Source organism: Cyprinodon variegatus, unplaced genomic scaffold, assembly GCF_000732505.1.
Source record: "Cyprinodon variegatus isolate N-32 unplaced genomic scaffold, C_variegatus-1.0 Scaffold1450, whole genome shotgun sequence".
Classification (NCBI taxonomy): Eukaryota; Metazoa; Chordata; class Actinopteri; order Cyprinodontiformes; family Cyprinodontidae; genus Cyprinodon; species Cyprinodon variegatus.
This window is the reverse complement of record NW_015151903.1, coordinates 68675-87961: the sequence shown is the minus strand read 5'-3', so window position 1 is coordinate 87961 and position 19287 is coordinate 68675. Positions and strand designations below refer to the sequence as shown.

At 45.3% G+C, this 19287-nt stretch overlaps 1 protein-coding gene across 1 annotated transcript; it reads left to right on the top strand.

Annotated features, from left to right (window-relative positions):
* Positions 1-1444: 1444 nt before the first annotated feature.
* lhx1 (LIM homeobox 1) lies at positions 1445-7661 on the top strand. The gene is made up of 5 exons (XM_015403156.1): positions 1445-2118; positions 3329-3552; positions 3904-4187; positions 5053-5218; positions 5980-7661. Exons 1-5 carry the CDS (start codon positions 1949-1951, stop codon positions 6357-6359), a joined length of 1224 nt encoding a protein of 407 aa, XP_015258642.1. The 5' UTR covers positions 1445-1948; the 3' UTR covers positions 6360-7661.
* Positions 7662-19287: the final 11626 nt, after the last annotated feature.

Sequence of the window (19287 nt, the reverse complement as noted above, 5' to 3'; positions counted from 1 at the left end):
ATCTCATCGGATTTCTTGGAGGCTGGAATAATGTTTGCTGCCGGTTCGATAATCTGGCCTCAGTTCACATCGGAATCCGGTTCTGGCTGCGGACCCACGCACTGACCTGGATCACTGCCGGAGCCACGGGTGGACGGAAGTGGAGCAGCTCGGACCGTTAGCTGAGGCTCATTACTGTCAGTCAGATGAATGAATCCTAATCTAGTCAGAATAATTTAGAGAAGCAGCTGCAGTGAGGAGCGATCAGGACCTGATGACCCGCTGGGTTCTGGTTCCTCTGCCTCCTCATCATCACCTGATCTTCATCCAGAGGCGGAAGACATAGAAAAACAAGTTTAGATTTTCTCCTTACAAATTAATCCGACAGGGAAAAAAATCCTTTTCAATTCTTATGACTTTCTCCCTTTAATAGATTTCCATAATCTGTGGAAACATCGTGAGATTAAAGCAGCAGAACAGAGTTTGGTTTGTTGCTACTGGGCCCACAGGCTGCGCCAGCGTTCCCAGTAACAACTGGCTGCTGGATTACAGGTTCGGTTCATGAATGCCTGGAGGAGCCTGTAGTGTCAATCTGCTTCCATATTTCTATAGACCTGGCAGATTATCCAGATTAACTCTCAGCGCATCAATAACAGCTTTTAGCTTTAGATCAAATGTTCTGTTTTCCCCAGAATAGGGGGGGTCAGTATATTTTATGTCTTTTCTCTAAACTTTATGGCAACAGTTTATCTTTTCTGTGAGCAAATAAAATGTCAGAAAATGTTTGTAAGACAATAAGGTGACTTATCTGCTCAGAGTGGGACTTCTTCCCGCGTGGGAGTGGATTCAGCTCCTGGACCAGCTGTCAACATTAGAGCCTTTCAGTCTTTCACTTCCACAAGAGAACATGGCAGGGACGCGCGCGCCACCTCCGTGCACGAGGAACATCATCATCAATGCAATCATCATCATCATCACCATCATCATCATCATCATCATCAGCAGCAGCAGCAGCAGCGGCCTTCCTCTCCAAGCCGCCGGCAGTGCGCAGCCTCCTGCTGGGAGATGAGTCCAAACTGTTCAGGTCTGGAGCTGCATGAAGTTGGAGGCCTTCCGGATTTTCTGCAAAAAGTAAACAGAGCGCGCGCGTGGAGGAGTGTGGATGAAGCTGCTCCTCTTCCTCCTCCAAGGCTCCGCAGCCTCCCGCAGCCTCCCGCAGCCTCCCGCAGCCTCCCGCAGCCTCCCACAGACACACCAACATTTGACACTTTGGAGGCAAATTCTTGACAATTGCTGTCCTGAGTGTTCGGCATAAATAGCGGGCAGCGCGCGGGCTGGCTTTTGATGGGGAGCTTTGATGGCTCCTCGCGTGGCGCCGCTCTGATTGGTCCGGTCGCCACCTGACGTCAGGAGGATGGGAATAAGGCTGGTGTTGGAGCTTTAGGAGCAAGACAGTGAACCGGAGACCCCGTCACATCCCGGCACGCGCACTCTACCGGAGACTGAGGGGATCCCGGCGCCGCTGCAGGATCCGGCGCCGCGCCGGAGGGGAGAGAACTTCTCTGGCTGTTTGGTTTGTTTCTGCTGAGGATGGATCGAAGCCATGTTTGATCTGAAGAGCTTTTCTTCTGTGCCGCTGACCGGCGCGCGCTCTGCGTGCTGACCGATGCATCACCTCCGACCGCCGGGGAGAACAAGCCGCCTCCGATCATCCGCACCTGGTCTGCCTCTGCTCCGCCCCGGGCCCACGGAAGGACTGATGCCCTGCGGGGGTTCCGAGCTCTGAGGCCGTTTCTGCTCATGTGGATCCGGACTGACAGCTGATCGACCGGCCTGTCTGCGAACACTGACCCGGGAGCTGGAGGCGGAACCAGCTGAGGCAGAACCCACGCGCCCGGTCAATGCGCCGCTGATTGGGTTTGTGCGCGCGCGTTGCTCGTGGGGGGTTGTCGCGAGGCCAGCCGAAGCCATGGTCCACTGCGCCGGCTGCGAGCGGCCTATCCTGGACCGGTTCCTGCTCAACGTGCTGGACCGAGCCTGGCACGTCAAGTGTGTTCAGTGCTGCGAGTGCAAATGCAACCTGACCGAGAAATGCTTCTCCAGGGAGGGAAGGCTCTACTGCAAAAACGACTTCTTCAGGTAAGACCGGGGAGGAACTGGGAGCGCTATACTGGGACCTGCTCTGTCTATACTGGAACCAGTTGGTTTGTTAAGGCAGCAGGTAAAAAAAAAGAACAGACAAATAAAATAAAATAGATTTCCCATCAGTAGTTTACAGGCCCTGAAAGTGGCAGAAAGAAGAGAAGCTGTAGAGAAATTGGAACCAAATATATTTAAAATTTTATATATATATATATATATATATATATATATATATATATATATATATATATATATATAGTGTGTGTGTAAGGGTCAATGAAAACTAATTAGATAAAGAAAATGACAGTTTGCGCAGAATGTTTATTGTGTTTATTAACAGTGTTTTTATCAGAACCTCTTTATTCATATTTATCAGTTTATTCATCAACAGCCGATAAATATTATATTTCTCTATTTCATCTTAAAGTGACTAACAGTTAATTTCTAACCTTGGAAACATAAACATAAAGCGCAGCAGCGTCCAGCGCGTCGCCTCAGCAAGAAAAGGCGTGAAAACAGGGAAGCGAGGAAATCACACGTGGGTGAATTTTTCCACGCAGCCAGGATCAAACCCGCAGCGGTACCTGCTCTGTTTGCGCAGTCCGGCTGAGGAGGAGATGCTAAGTGGATTAGATCAAGTCTACAGACTAAACAATGACAGACTGCCAATACACACTGGAGGTCTTCCTCCTTTGAACTAAAGCGCTCATTAAATCACCGCGAGGAGATTTGGAATAAAATCCAAAGACGATCAGGACCTGATGACGCAGAGGAAAAGAAAAAGATGCCGGATGATGAAGAATGAAGCCGTCAGATTAATAAACTGTCTGAAAAGAATCAGTTAAAATTATAAAATGATTGACCTTAAAATGGAACAAATGTCACATTTATTGTTATTATTTGATTAAATACAAAATAATGATTTTATTGGGCATAAAATAACTTTTAATTATTGATAAAAATGCTGATTTAGCTCCGAAATCCACATGATGTTTATTTAGCTGTAATTTTTAAATTAAGGAATAAATGTTCATTTAAAGAATTAAGGCCCTAAAATTATTATTTTATTTCGTCTGACAGAAATATTGATATTAGTAAATGTTTCGGTTTTATTCTGGGAAAAGTTTCTTTAATCTTTTCAGGCTGAGGAAATAATAATAATAATAATGTGAAGAAGTTTAAATCAGGTGTTTTTCTCCTTTTTCAGGAGGTTCGGCACCAAATGCGGCGGCTGCGCGCAGGGAATCTCCCCCAGCGACCTGGTGCGCAGAGCGCGCAGCAAAGTCTTCCACCTGAACTGCTTCACCTGCATGATGTGCAACAAGCAGCTTTCCACCGGAGAGGAGCTCTACATCATAGACGAAAACAAGTTCGTTTGCAAGGACGATTACCTCACCAACATGAGCGTGAAAGACACCAACCTCCTGTCAGGTACGGTGGCCGGGCGGGACTTTATCCACACACCTGACGAGATGAGATTGGATAATAAAAAAACAACTAAAGTTTAAAAAAAATAAGATTTAATGTAGAAATTAACGCGTTAGAAATGACCAGTTCCAGGTTATTATAATAATTATTCTTAATAATGTTTAATTCTTAGTTTTGTGAGAATTAATAATAAGAATTTTGTTGTTGTTTGATCTTTTTCTCATCAGTCATTTTTTAATTACCTGAAGCTCAGATCATGTTTCAGATATTTTAGTTGAAATCTTCCTGTTTCTGATGTAGAACCAGATCAGCTAGAATGTAAATCCCGCTGCGTTGTTCTGCGTGTCCCCGCAGTCACCGCATGCAGCGACCCCAGCCTGTCCCCGGACTCCCAGGACCCGCTCCAGGATGACGTGGTCCTGAAGGACACAGAGATGGCCGCCCTGTCCGACAAGGAGACGGTCAACAACGAGAACGATGACCAGAACCTGGGCGGGAAGCGGCGGGGGCCCCGCACCACCATCAAGGCCAAGCAGCTGGAGACCCTGAAGGCTGCGTTCGCTGCCACCCCGAAACCCACGCGGCACATCCGGGAGCAGCTGGCCCAGGAGACCGGCCTCAACATGCGGGTGATTCAGGTGAGGAGGGGCCCCTCCACCTTCTGCTCTGAATGGGTCAGGGCCCCTAATTACAGCCGGACTCTGGCCCAAACAGGCCGCTTTATTCGGAAACGGCCCCAGTCAGAGGGGCCGGAATGCTGGCTGGCCCCGCGCGGAGGGCCGAACCAACTGGTACTAACTGGTACCAGTTGGTTGCTGGGAGTTCTGGCAGAGCGCAGCCATCATGCATCATGAAGTTTTGGAGGTTTTACTGATGAACTGAGTTCTAATAGTGACCAGAAAAGATGAATAATTATTATTATGATCATAAATATTTTTTTCTGGGCGCTATTATAACTATTATCTATTATAACTATTATAACTCAGTTATAATAATAACTAATAATATAATATATTGATATTAGTTATTATTATTATTCTTATTATTTCTTCTTCGGCAGCGATACTTCAATTATTTCCACTTTTTTCCTCCATAAAGTCAATTAATAAAATTCTGACCTTCATCTATAATAAGATAAATAAAAACAGATTTAAAATATTCTCGGATTTTGGTGCCTATAAAATATTAAATTATTAATGGAAGAAGTTTAATTACAGAAAGCTGCTCTGTAGATTAGAAAATGAAAACCCGCTAATATCTCAGTAACAGCCCCCCCACCCCACAGTCAATGTGTGTGTGTTAGTGTTGGGGAGGGGGTGTATTTCTCTTCCTTTAATGAATCAGAGAAAAATATCCAGTTTATTTTTCGCTGAGGAGAAACATAATAATCTAATATTTTAATTTCTGCTCAGTGAAATGAATAAATTCACTAAATGAATAAATTCACTAAGTGAATAAATTCGCCATCTTTTCAAGCATTCAGGAACTTTGTGTTCTGTTCAGGTCTGGTTCCAGAACCGTCGGTCCAAAGAAAGGCGCATGAAGCAGCTGAGCGCGCTGGGCGCGCGGCGGCACGCCTTCTTCCGCAGCCCGAGGCGGATGAGGACGTTAGTGGACCGGCTGGAGCCCGGAGAGCTGCTCCCCAACGGACCCTTCTCCTACTATGGAGGTACGGATCTCCTCCTGGAGAGGAGAAGCTTCTACTGGAAGCTTTAGATGATTCTACCGCTCAGTGCTTAATGCTGACATTTCATTTGGTGGAAAAAAAAAAAAAAGACAAATATTAAATCAGCTCTACAAAAAAAATAAATAAAATAAAATAAAAAAATTAATGGAATCCATGAAAATAAAATCTAAAAGAAATGGAGAAATATTAATCAGACTGGAGCTGATTTTAGGAAAACATAAGCATTTGGTGTTATTACACTGTGTGTGTGTGTGTGTGTGTGTGTGTGTGGGGGGGGGGGGGTAATGCAAAGCTTTGATCTAAAACAGAAAGTTAGTGAAAGTGGTTCTCATCTGTAGAACCTTTTAAATAACAGGAGGCACAGTGCCGTCTGGGTTCTGCTGGTTCAGGTCCAACACGCAGCAGTCTGGGTTCTGCTGGTTCTGGTCCAACAGGCACAGTCTGGTTCTGTGGTTCTGGTCCAACAGGCAGCAGTCTGGGTTCTGCTGGTTCTGGTCCAACAGGCAGCAGTCTGGTTCTGCTGGTTCTGGTCCAACACGCAGCAGTCTGGGTTCTGCTGGTTCTGGTCCAACAGGCACAGTCTGGTTCTGCTGGTTCTGGTCCAACACGCAGCAGTCTGGGTTCTGTGGTTCTGGTCCAACAGGCACAGTCTGGTTCTGCTGGTTCTGGTCCAACAGGCAGCAGTCTGGGTTCTGGTTCCTCCCAGCCCGATGCTGACTTCTTCTTCTCCTCTTGGGTTGCAGATTATCAAAGCGAGTACTACGGCCCCGGAGGGAACTATGACTTCTTCCCTCAGGGCCCTCCGTCATCGCAGGCCCAGACGCCGGTGGACCTCCCCTTCGTGCCCTCCTCAGGCCCCACAGGGACCCCTCTAGGGGGCATGGACCACCCACTGCCCGGCCATCACCCGTCCACCGACGTTCAACGCTTCTCTGATATCATGTCTCACCACCCGGGGGACTCTCCCAGCCCGGAGCCTGGAATCCCGGGGCCCTTGCACAGCATTTCCTCTGAAGTGTTTGGCCCCAGTCCACCCTTTACCTCACTATCGCTGAACGGCAGCGGATACAACAACCACCTGTCCCACCCGCCCTCAGAAATGAACGAGGGGACGGTGTGGTAGCTGTCGGGCATGGGGGACCCATCTACAGCCACGGAGGACGGCAGGACGAGGTGTTGATGTGGCTGGGGGGCCCCAGAGGGGCCCAGAGGGGCCCAGAGGGGACAGGGCGACTTCATAGACTGCTGTTTTTATATCTATATTTATTTATTTATGTTGGCATCTTTGCTTTTCTTCAAATTCTTTTCTCTTCAAACCTGATCAGGCATACAAACTGTGCTAAAGCGTTGTGTTCAGTATTGTACGTGTGGGTGGTTTAATAGCTTCTTTTAATCCCTCGCTCATCCTGGCTGCTAAAGAAATAAGAGCCCCCCCCTCCCCGTCATGCTTTATCTCCAGCGTTGGACGCCATGTTGCCCCTGCTGCTTCCTGTCAGCGGCCCCTTACAGCCGGACCCCTTCCTGTCCACCAAGCTGAAGCAGACATGTGGGACCGTGGAAGAGAGAACAGCGGGTTTGGGCCGACCCGGCTGAGTGGCGTTCTCACCTCTGGGCCTTCTGAGGCTCCGCCATGCCGACGCTCAGCCGTTCCTGAAGGCCGAGGAAACGGCCCTTTTTATTTGATTTTACAGATTCCACCAAATGTGAGGACTTCTGCCTTCGACATGCAGTAAAACCAGTTCAACGACCCAGTGGACTCTAAGCCCTTTATTTCAAATGGAGATGAACTTGAACTGTTGAACAGAAATCTACGTACCTTCGAAAAACTCTCTACTGGGTTCTAAAGAGGACTTTGAACAGTCGACTGTTTACGTAATCTAAGAAATTCAGGAGTCCTGAAGTCTCGACAGCGTGTTTTAGAACCTCTTGATCGATATAAAATGTTCCAAGCAACCAACCAAACTTTTGTATTGATTTCATTTATATTGTATGGAGATAAAAATCCATTTTCTGGGGTTGTGCTTCACTGTGCTAGTTTGTACGAGATGTTGTTTACAGAAAAAGAAAAACTACAATAAAAACTAAAGAAAAGTAGACATTTGCCAAATTTTAAATGACAGCTCAGACGCTGCTGCAGTGCTAAAAGGAGGAATTGACTGAATTATTTTAGTCTACTTTCATCAAAGTGTTACTATAAACATACTTAGGTTTTATTTTTGTGTCATCAAAGATGAAAATTCAAACTATGAAAAACTGGATGGTCGGTCTGGCGGCTCTCAGCTGGAGCATCGAGTCTTCATCACATGTCTTTAATGTTTGAATAAAGCTAAGCTGATGTGACCTGCAGTGCATATTAGACCATTCACTCTCTAAACTCAGCAAACTGTTTTTCTAATAAACTAGAAAACCTGCAGAATGAATTCTGGGCCTTTTCTCAGCAGCGGCCCTCATCGTCACCCTGCTGCAGGCTGCAGAGGCGAACCTGCCGTCAGCATCGGCCGCTCAGCTCTCATCAGAGAGGAGCAGCAATAGCTCTTGGTGCAAAGTGAGGAAAAGACAGAAGTCAGATGGGAGATGATATCAGAACATCTGCTTTGCAGGGAGGTTTGTGATGCAGCATTTCCAAAAGACGTCTGATGGTAGATTTCTCCAGCAGAGGAAAGCGTTTGAGGCTAACACAAGGGGGAGTAACTCCACAGCTAATGCTGATGCACAGCTGCTTCCACTTTCTTCTAGTTCCTTCAGGTCATCTGATGAGTGGGAGCCGTTATCTGAAGGATGGAGGGAAGTCTGCTGTGACCACAGCCTTCCTGCTGCCGCCGTCTAAGCAGCGAATCACAGAACTTTCTGGGATTCATGCAGACAAAGTTTTCCTTGAAAATAGAGGCAATAATAATCAAGAACCCTAAAAATAAGATGTAATCGTTTGAAGGAAATAATTTATTTATTCGTGTAGCGAAGCAAGCGGAGCGGCGGGATTGTGGCCTTAATTCCAGGTCGTCTTTATCTCCCTAACCCGGTGAGTACAGCTGAACCACAAGCAATCCCCGTTCCTCCTCTGCCTGCACACCGTAATCCACCATGAATTAATCATGGTCTCCAGAGTTACCCATGCTTAGGGAGGTGGAGTGGAAGGTGGGGATAGAGGGTGGATAGAGGGACTGTGTTTAGCCCCCAGGCTTACTCCCCAACCCCCACCTTTCTCCTCGACGTACCTCACACCAGCAGCTGACCGCCACAGCTCTGATCTATTGATTGCTCATCAGCTTATGTTTGGAATTGACCTTGTAGTCTCACACTGAAACCCCCCAAAAATAAAGGGGGGGTTAAAGCCACTTTAAAGCTGTGACAGCACACAGCCACCGGCAACCAAAACAATTCCTCTGGAAGTGGATGGGGGGGGGTGCTCATGTCTACAATGGGGCCAAAAATAATGTGGCATCAGGAAGAAGAGAGACTGAATGGAAAGTAAGATTTCTGCAGTCAGACTCAGAGGGTTTTTCCTCAGAGCTGCTCTTCATGTGAGAAGCTTTTGGCTGCGAGCTTTAAATGCAGAGTGGCTCAGCTGGAAGCAGCCCTCCATGGTGTGTGCACACAAGAGCGTGGCACAGAGCCTCATTTCCAGAAAACAAACAACACGTCAGAGGAAGCCAATTTCTGGGGCAAAAATAGGAAAAGTCTGTTAATCAATGGAGCCGCCTGCCTGATGGCTGCGCCACGTTTCCCTGCTTCAGCACTCAGAGACTCACAGCCCTGCTGCAGAGTGAAAACCATGACCTTCGCCGATCAGCTGACTGGCGATTCCTGCCTTACAGGAACAGGTTGGGATAAACATTTATGGCTGAAGGAAGCAGCCTACCAGCTGTGATTCATTATCAAGCATGTTTATAGGAATCCTTCATCTGGTTGTGTTTTTATTGGAAGATATAAAATGATTTCAAGTCTAAAAATAGGGAGTGCTCCTAAAAAAACAAAGAAGATTGGTGTCCTAAACATGGTTACAGCAAGCTATGGCAAGTCGTTTTGGTATGTATTAGTTTGAATGAATATGTAGTTCTGATATCTATAAATAAAAAAATGTTTTCGTTGTCGAAAGGAAAATTTCAAACAAATGACAAACTTCACATCTAAAATAGAAATACTGGATATCTAGATATAGATTTCAGATCCCCTTATTCCAGCTATTGTACCGATACATATACAGTCAAGCTGATAAATGTCAAAATGACCACTTAAAATGCTTAAAAATATCTGGGTATATAAAACGTAATACTCTATAATGTCATGATTTTATTGCTGATGAAGGTTCTCAGTCATCCAGGTCATAGTCATTCCGTAAAAATTCAAAAAATATCCACTGGACTTGGTTTTCAAGATATTTTCCGTAAAAATTCAAAAAATATCCACTGGACTTGGTTTTCAAGATTTGAAGACGATTCGAAATGTCTTCAAATCTTGAAAACCAAGTCCAGTGGATATTTTTTGAATTTTTACGGCATGATTTTATTCTAAGATCTGACCCACATGCAGAAAACCAAACAGAGAGACCAATGGAAGGTTTAACAGGTTTATTGAGAACTGATAGAGATGGGGCCAGTGCTGGCGAACCGGGACTGAAAAGTGAAGGGGAAGTTCCTCTGGTTAGTTCAGGCTCAGTGGGAAATTTGAGCTTCAATTTGCAAAAGGGAATAGAGGCAACAGGACCCATGTTTCCAGTAAAGGTGTCTTTCTCTGAATCCAGTCGGTGTGGGTTGTTCCGGTAATTGACTTGCTCATTGGAGGGCGGACAGGGTTTACCCAGGTTAAGGTGTTTCCTTGAGGAACGGAGGAGCTGACTGCCACTTAGATTTCCTGCGGTACTTGAACTCTTTCTTGTGGAGATGAATCCCCTGCTCAGTGTGAAGCACAAACAGTCCTTGGGAATAAGTTGATCCAAACCTCCTGTTTGAATCCTCAGCTCAGTTTGACGGTCAGACAATCCTTCCAGGGGGGAGAAGGTCCAAAACATCCAGTTTGCAGGATGACTTCCTGCCGAGAGGCAAAGACAAAAAAAAAAAAACAAGGTTAAGACTCAGATGACAAAGACTCAGTTTGACTCAGCCAAACTCCGCTTGGCTAGAGTACCCAAAACTGGCAAACACTCTGGCATCGAGGCAGTGGCAGTCAGCAGCTTAAGAGTCCTCAGGTAATGAGGCAACCATCCGCAGGTGTGTGAGAGGGCCAACGAGAACCAGGCGCCACCTGGTGGTGCAGGGAGAAAACACAAAAACACAACCCACACAAACTGGATTCCTGACAGTACCCCCCCTCAATGACCTGGCGGTCCTGCAGAGCTGGAGGGTCGGGGGCGAGGCAGAGTCTCAGAAGGCCGGCCGTGGGGCCAGAGACGAAGCCAAGTCTTTTGGGTCAGCCGTGGTCCATCGACCTAGGAGAAGGCCGTCTTTGATGCAACGGCGACCTTGGGAACCGCCCACTGCGGCACAGGAACAACCTAGGAGTGGGCGAGAAGCGCCCGCTGAGAATTCTTGGAGGTTTGAAGCTGTGAACTCACACTGTATGAGAAAACCCTGTGTCTCCTCGTACAGTGTGGGCTGTAGCTGCGTGCAATGATGAAAAAAATCGCAGTGTATGCCCGGCTTAAGTACTGAGTAAGTGATCTAGACTTACTTAGACTTAGACAACTTTTATTGTCATTTTGTATAACCAGAGTGTATACAGAATTAAATTTAATTATGTCCAGCTTTCCAGACAGTAAATGAACATTTCCATTCCTTAAAGTGCAGCAGTGATCAAATGTAAACAGTTCAGGATAAAAACATGGTGCAGAAAACACATTGATCTGGAAGTTCAGAGCATTAATATAGAGGGGTTGGACAATGAAACTGAAACACCTGGTTTTAGACCACAATAATTTATTAGTATGGTTTAGGGCCTCCTTTTGCGGCCAGAGGGATTTTAAGGCATTCTTCTTGCAGGATAAGGGCCAGGTTACGACATGATGCTGGTGGAGGAAAATGTTTCCTGACTCGCTCCTCCAAAACACCCCAAAGTGGCTCAATAATATTTAGATCTGGTGACTGTGCAGGCCATGGGAGATGATCAACTTCACTTTCATGTTCATCAAACCAATCTTTCACCAGTCTTGCTGTGTGTTTTGGTGCATTGTAACCCTAACCCTGATACACGGCACCTCCTTCAGGATACAATGTTTGAACCATTGGATGCACATGGTTCGGTAGTCCTTGGCAGTGACGTGCCCATCTAGCACAAGTATGGGGCCACGGGAATGCCATGATATGGCAGCCCAAACCAACACTGATCCACCCCCATGCTTCCCTCTGGGCATGCAACAGTCTGGGTGGTACGCTTCTTTGGGGCTTCTCCACACCGCAACTCTCCCGGATGTCGGGAAAACAGTAAAGATGGACTCATCAGAGAACAATACATGTTTCACGTTGTCCACAGCCCAAGATTTGCGCTCCTTGCACCACTGAAACTGACTTTTGGCATTGGCATGAGTGACCAAAGGTTTGGCTATAGCAGCCCGGCCGTGTATATTGACCCTGTGGAGCTCCCGGCGCACAGTTTTGTTGGAAACAGGAGAGTTGAGGTGCACATTTAATTCTGCTGTGATTTGGGCAGCCGTGGTTTTATGTTCTTTGGATACAATCCGGGTTAGCACCCAAACATCCTGTTGGATGTGGTTCGTCCTTCTTGGTGGTATGCTGACATTATCCTGGATACCAAGGCTCTGGATGCATCACAGAGTCTTGCTGTCTTGGTCACAGATGTGCCAGCAAGACGTGCACCAACAATTTGTCCTCTTTTGAACTCTAGTATGTCACCCATAATGTTGTGTGCATTGCAATATTTTGTGCAAAACCGTGCTCTTACCCTGCTAATTGGACCTTCACACTCTGCTCTTATTGGTTCAATGTGTAATTAATGAAGATTGGCCACCAGGCTGGTCCAATTTAGCCATGAAACCTCCCACACTAAAATGAGAGGTGTTTAAGTTTCATTGTCCAACCCCTGTATATGGTTCAAATATGCAGTGTTTTGGTTTGGTGTTATCAGTGTGATGCAGAGTCTGTGATTGAGGCCCCGTCCACACGAAGCCAAACCAGCCTTCACCAAACCAGCCTCTCATCCATACGAAGCCGGCGTTTCGGGGGTCTGTAAACGATCTTTTTTTTATTCAGCCTTCAGAGTGGGAAGATTCTGAAACGTTAAACCATCTTTAAGGTCTAACCTCATTTTTTTTCTTACACGCATGCGTCATAGCGTCGCCTCTAAACACGCATGCGCGACACAGTATCACAACAACAATGGCACCGTACTGTGTTGAATGGTTGCTGCTCATGCTACTCACCCTGCTGTCGGGCTTACAACAGAATCTTCTTCTTCTGGAATATCTCCAGGAAGAACAGAGCAATATCGACGACATAGTTCAGCACCTGAATTTGACTGAACCACCAAAATGGACCCGCAGGGCAACCATGTATAAATATTAGTGCGCATGCCCAACATTTCGTCGCTTATTTTTGCTTTGGCACCACAGCGCCACTTACAGGCCTGGCATACATTTTGCAGCGTTTTCATGCATTCGTGTGGACGATCACAATTATTTTACGTCTCCGTCTTTACGACAAACGTTCTGGAAAATATTAGCGTTTCATGTTCGTGGCTTGTGGGCTCTCCTCATCCTCCGCAGGAAGTCCAGTAAAGTAAAGTGATCTACTTACTAACAATGATTACAACAAATGATTTAATATTTTTTGAGTTATAAAACCTGCAAAAATCAATAGTTGCAGTTTGTGAGAACAGGTTAAGTTACAGTAAACTGTTTTCTGTATTTTCACTCAACAAATGGAAAACAAAAACACATTTAACTAATAATCCTTCAGTTTCTCTTAAAGTTGTATATTTGTGCAGCACTAACTAGTTTTCATTGAGTGAAGTTATTGACAATGGATGGAGTAGCCAGAAATTCTACTCAAGAGTAGTGATATTTTATCATATTTCTACTGGAGTAAAGATAAAAAGTAAAATGGTGTAAACTATTCTGAAGACTATATATTTTCTAAAAAATACTCAAGTAAACTGAATGATTACTGATTGCTGTTTTAATTCCACTTACAAACCTGGAGGAAGTGATCCGAGTAGTGGCAGAGCTTCATAGCAGTTACTCTATCCCAGTAGGAACAGGAGGTGCTTTCAATAAATGCCTCTTTTTTCTGATAGGAGGTCTGCTTAATTCATTACTATTGAAGGAAGGTCCATGTGAAGCAAAAGAAGCGGAATTCAAGCAACCAAAGTGTTAGGGGTGCATAGTGCACTAGTTTCTGGTAGCTTTCCTCTAACTTGGCCAAACAAAGTGAACCATTTAAAATTACAGGGTTTCTACAACAATTAACAGTATTTGTGACAAATGGAAACAGAGGACCCAGATTTCAGCCACACAAGATCAGATGTTGTAAAAGAGTTCATTGAAACAAACAGCTGCAGGTCGAGGATGAATCACCAGCGACTGGGACCAGAACCACAGGAAGTGGAGACCACTGGTTAGTGACCAGAAACAAACTGGTACAGGCTTGGAAGGTGACTGGTGGTTCCTGAACCGGTTTGTTAGAGCCAGGCAGGATGATCAGGAGGAATAACCAGATTCCGGGGGCCGAAAAACAGATCTGGGGTCAGAGTCCGGTGATCAGAAATCCAAGGAGAATTCGGAGCAACATCCGGGCTAAGAAATGGGTCATGATCCAAACAGCTGAGAGGATCAGAATCCGGCCAGAAACAGGCAGACAGCCTTTCAGGGATGCTGGATTAAACTCACCTCTGGCCTGTAATGATCTGGCACTACTGACTGCTCTGAGAGCTGGTTAGATAGGTGGATCTGATGACGGCTGATGAGAACATGGCGGAGCTGCACAGGTGTGTCGAATGGTGAATCTGACCAACAGCAGAAAACATGACATCATATTATTTTACAGAAGCTTATTAATTGAATCCCAATGTAAAAACCCATGAATACCTACAGTCTGCTTGGATTTTACAGCATCTAAGTCTTATTTTACAGCATCTAAGTCTTATTTTACAGCAAAATCCTGCAATAAAAACCCTGTTAAATGTAAGGATTTCCCAGCATTCAGTAGCATCATTACAGTGAAATTCTGTTTATTAATACATAACAGAACCTGATACTAAGTAATGGAAGGAGCCGTTTTTATTTCCAAGCTAAATGTAGAAGGTAAGCAATATGCACTACTATGTTATATTTTACCTTTAAATTAAGATTTATCTCATGACACAGATCATATTTTTTAGCAAGTGTCCATTATTGTTAAACCTTCTTACAGCATTTGCTAATAGCAAAGCTAGGAAGAGACTAGAGTGAGAGTTTGCATGTCAGAGTTGTGCTTTAGACTTGTCATGGATTGCACTTTTTGATTCTGTTATAGTTTTCAGTTACACTTTGACAGAACTGTCATTCTGTATTTTCTAGGTCTTTGGTTTTATTTCCATTTTGTGTCATTTAGTTGGTTTCTGGTTGTATTTGAGTCCTTATGTATCTCTGGTTTACTGTCATGATGTAGCAGGTTTACTAGCCCAGATGCAGAACTCACAGAACACACAGGCAGGATTAAAGTCCAATATTTATTGGATCCACACTGGGTTCTGCCTGGAAGGCAGAGAGGACAAACAGGTTAGGTTCAGGTTACAGGTAAACAGGGAAAACTGGTTTACAGGTTCAGGCACAGATTAACAGATTCAGGAAGGCAGGGTGGCTCAGGTTTGCTTCCATGGCAAGGACAACAATCCGGCTCAGAGGGAAGCTCTCCCTCACCTTAAGTAGGGAGAGCTTAATCAACAGAGCTGATGGGGATCAGGTGTGAGTGCTGAGCAGCAGCTCCCAGAGAAGGATCCACATTGCCCTCTGGAGGGCAAACCCCTGGATCCCAACAGAAACAGAAGCCCACAGGACGGGATCCACATTGCCCTCTGGAGGGCAAACCTCTGGATCCAAACATTTACTCTCCGCTGCCCCCTTGTGCCAGTCTCCTTTCTCATACCTCCTTCTAGATCCCTCTGTCCACAACTGCTCCCAATCAGTTAATTACTCTAGTTAACTACTCCCTCACATGGTGCCAGGTTCTGTTCTGCTCTCGGATGAGGTCATCGCATTTTCCTGCTGCTCCTGCACCTCCCTGCTCTGTCCTTGCTTTTTGCTGTCTTGTCTTTTCTGAGCTCTTTCTTCCTATCACCTGAACTCAAACAATGGATCTGGCCAGCTTGTCTCTCAATGCAATTCATCAAATTTTCTCAACCCGAAGAAGATAGGACAAAAGAGGACCCATCCTGGTCTGACGGGACACACTTCGTGGGATACACCCTGGACTGCTGGAGGGCTTGTAGGATGGTGTGTTTTATGATGCTGTCAGTCGAGGACGTGAAATATGTAAATATGTTTGGATTTATGATACTAGGATTTCTTCTGTTTGGATTTGGAGGATACCGGATGTATCTACAATTGCAGAGGATGTCGGTGGCAGTTTCAGCATTGATTAGGCTGCCGGCAGCGGTTGACACTCACAAAGGCTGTGAACGAGTAGGACCGTAAGGTGAGCCGTATGCCAGATGTGATGGAACGCAAGCTGGCTGCCATGGTTGAACCCAAAGGTGAGATGGGATAATATCTCGCATGTGCACACTTGCTACAAGGCGGAAAAGCTCAACAAATTCAGAATATTGGAGTCACCATGTGGAGCCCAGCGACAAAGACTTTTAAGGCTGACGAAAATTCTGTGCAGCATGCTCTCAAAAGAAAAGTGTATTTTGGACTCCCCCTTATCAAAACTCCCCTGGATGTCATGGCAGAAACTGCTGCTCCCTCCTCAATGTGGCTCCTATCTTTCCACAGATAAAAGGCAGCGTCCTAAAGGAAAGCCTCACAGTGGGGCCCCTGGCAGCCAATGGATGCACCTGATGTTGGCGTCCTTTGGCACGCATGGCCTCAGTCAATTGTTCCCCATCTGAAATTAATGAAAATAGTTGTTTTAATGCATATTGTTCAAAGTTTTCTATCAAAGAAACCCAGTTAATGCATTGAGTCATTGACTCTGAAGGGTTTCCTGCTTCTGTAGCAATCCTCTATTTCTGTGCTGGTGCCTTGGTTTTTTTCTGCATCATCCAGGATTGAAGAATATCTGCCCTTTGTTGCTCTTGGTTTCAAGGTTTCTGCATTCTCAGCATTAAAGCAAGTTTACATGGTTCAAAAACAAAAATTCTATTCAAATGACTTACTGAAGACCGTTAATTAAACGGTCACGACATGATGGTAAAATTTTAGCACTTTCTGACATAAAGCCAACCATTACTGGAACATACCTACCAAAAGATAACCTAAATCTAGTTCCCACCTCAGTCCTCAGTCTAACTTCTAGCCCAAAAATTATCAAGGGCCTGAAAATGGTCGTGAGTCTACCAGTGAAATACAGAAAATATGATCTCATTCAGCTGCAAGGATAAGTACATGCACATACTTCTATATCTGCCATGACCTTCACTACCTATATCTGAATATAGGTAGTGAATAACAACTACAGTAATAACAGCAAATCAAAAGTCAATTAGAAGTCAATTTAAATTTGGATAAGTTGAGCGATAACTGCTAGGGCTGCTCCATATTTCTTGATTATTTCAAAGATAAACCACTAAAGAACAGAGATTTTTTTTTGGCGGATGCATTACGTTGACAGCCGAGCCTATAGACACAGTTCAGTATGTCAGTCAGTTCCAAACTGCTCATGTATCAGTCACATGACTTTTTGGAAATGATACGTGCAGCAACACAGGGTTTAGCTGTTAGAACTCCAAACATACAGCAGTGCATCAATGTTGATGGACCCATCACTAATGTAAGCTAACCTAATGTAAGGTAAACTCATGTTGGACGCCAGAGGTCTCTAGAATGTGGCTGAGGTAAGGCAGAGTCTCTGGAGGACGGCCATGAGGAGGGCGACTCTGCAACAGGAAACCCGGACAACAGCATCTCTGCAGCAGGAACCTTGGAGGACGGCCTCTCTTCATCAGGAACCTTGGAGGACGGCCTCTCTGCATCAGGAACCCAGAAGGACGGCCTCTCTGCAGCAGGAACCTTGGAGGACGGCCTCTCTGCATCAGGAACCCAGAAGGNCAGGAACCTTGGAGGACGGCCTCTCTGCATCAGGAACCCAGAAGGCCGGCCTCTCTGCAGCAGGAACCTTGGAGGCCGGCCTCCCTGCATCAGGAACCTTGGAGGACGGCCTCTCTGCATCAGGAACCTTGGAGGACGGCTTCTCTGCATCAGGAACCTTAAAGGATGGCCTCTCTGCATCAGGAACCTTGGAGGATGGCCTCTCTGCATTAGGAACCGTGGAGGATGGCCTCTCTGCATCAGGAACCTTGGAGGANCATCAGGAATCTTGGAGGACGGCCTCTCTTCATCAGGAACCTTGAAGGATGGCTTCTCTGCATCAGGAACCTTGAAGGATGGCTTCTCTGCATCAGGAACCTTGGAGGATGGCTTCTCTTCATCAGGAACCTTGGAGGACGGCCTCTCTTCATCAGGAACCTTGAAGGATGGCTTCTCTGCATCAGGAACCTTGGAGGCAGGGGCGCCACCAGGGGGTGGCCAGGGGTGGCCACGGCCACCCCTGGCGATGTCCTGGCCACCCCACTGGCCACCCCACTCGCCAGTGTAAATNTTTTGTAATTTTGCAGTGATGCCACTTCACCGGTTTTTGATCGAATGTTTTTAATGCTTGCTTGTGAAGTGAGAGTAAAGGTTTTAAAACAGACTTTGTGGCCTGGGCCCAAACAATGGAGCAATAAGACATATGGGATAAAATCATTGCATGTAAATATACTTGTGCAGCTCGATTTGATACACATGGTCGAATCATTCGAAAACATTTATATTTATATTTGTCTTTATAGTTTTCGTCATTTTCTTAATATGGGCATCAAATTTCAATTTTGAATCTAAAACTATCCCTAGATAAGGTACAGCTTCTGTACCTTTGTTTTGAAAAAAAAGTTCCAGCAGAGACTAACTCCTTTTATAAAGTCCCACAACTTCTCTTGCTGCTGTCTGAATATGTGATGGTGAAAATGCTGCATGTTGACATGGCAGCTTTGGTCTCAGTGAGGGGTGTGGGAAGGTCACTCATTTCTCAGAGCAGCACATCATCATTAAGTCATGAGTTCGCTGGATTGGTCCACACTCCTTCTCCTTAACCATTGAGTTAGAGAGCAAAAAGAAAAAATAGACACATATTCTCTTTATCTATGTTGGTGCGACTGTGTTAGTTTCGTTTGGTTGTGTCGATCAGGGTGTGCTAACGCTGGGCTGATTCCCCCACCCCCCCTTGAGTTCTCATTACGGTAAGAGTAGATGGCCAAACTCAGGCTCTACATCTGTCTCTGAGAGCTTCCTGGCTCTGTGAGGCGGAGCTCTAGGAATAACAAGCTACACGGCGGCAGGGTCCTTTCCCTAAACAGAAACCAAAAAATATATTGAATGCACTAAAATTGGATGAGGTGCGCATCATCTGTGCAGTGTAGTTTCATGTTTTAAAATTTGTTTGGTTTCAATCCATTAAAAATGAAATACAAACCTAAAAAAACAAACAAATAAAAAATATGTTTAGAAGTGAATGAATATTTAAAAATAGAATACTTAATTGGACTGAACAATGCGTGTTTTATCCTTCCAGTCTTTAATATTTGGCATTAATTTTGTGTTAATGTTCAAAAGACATGGTAGTCATTAAAAACTCGACATTTCATGAAGAATTATGGCATCCAGCTCATGTAGTATTATTTTTTCCTTTTTAACTTTGTTGTTGCCTTTTTTTTTTGGTAAATGTAGCTTTTTTCTCTATTTATTTTCCATAAAAACATGTGACTGCGCATACATACAAATGGTCAACAAGTTGAAGCAATGGAGTTGAGTGAGTTTGAAAAATCAAATAAACAAAGAGGGGTTCAGCCTCTAATGACCAGCCCCC

What these genes read in the sequence shown, in the direction of transcription:
- lhx1 (XM_015403156.1), top strand. Translation starts at nt 1,949, where the DNA reads ATGGTCCACTGCGCCGGCTGCGAGCGGCCTATCCTGGACCGGTTCCTG. An exon ending in TCAACATGCGGGTGATTCAG is followed by an intron (nt 4,188 to 5,052) that starts GTGAGGAGGGGC and finishes TGTTCTGTTCAG; the next exon opens with GTCTGGTTCCAGAACCGTCG. An exon ending in ACCCTTCTCCTACTATGGAG is followed by an intron (nt 5,219 to 5,979) that starts GTACGGATCTCC and finishes CTTGGGTTGCAG; the next exon opens with ATTATCAAAGCGAGTACTAC.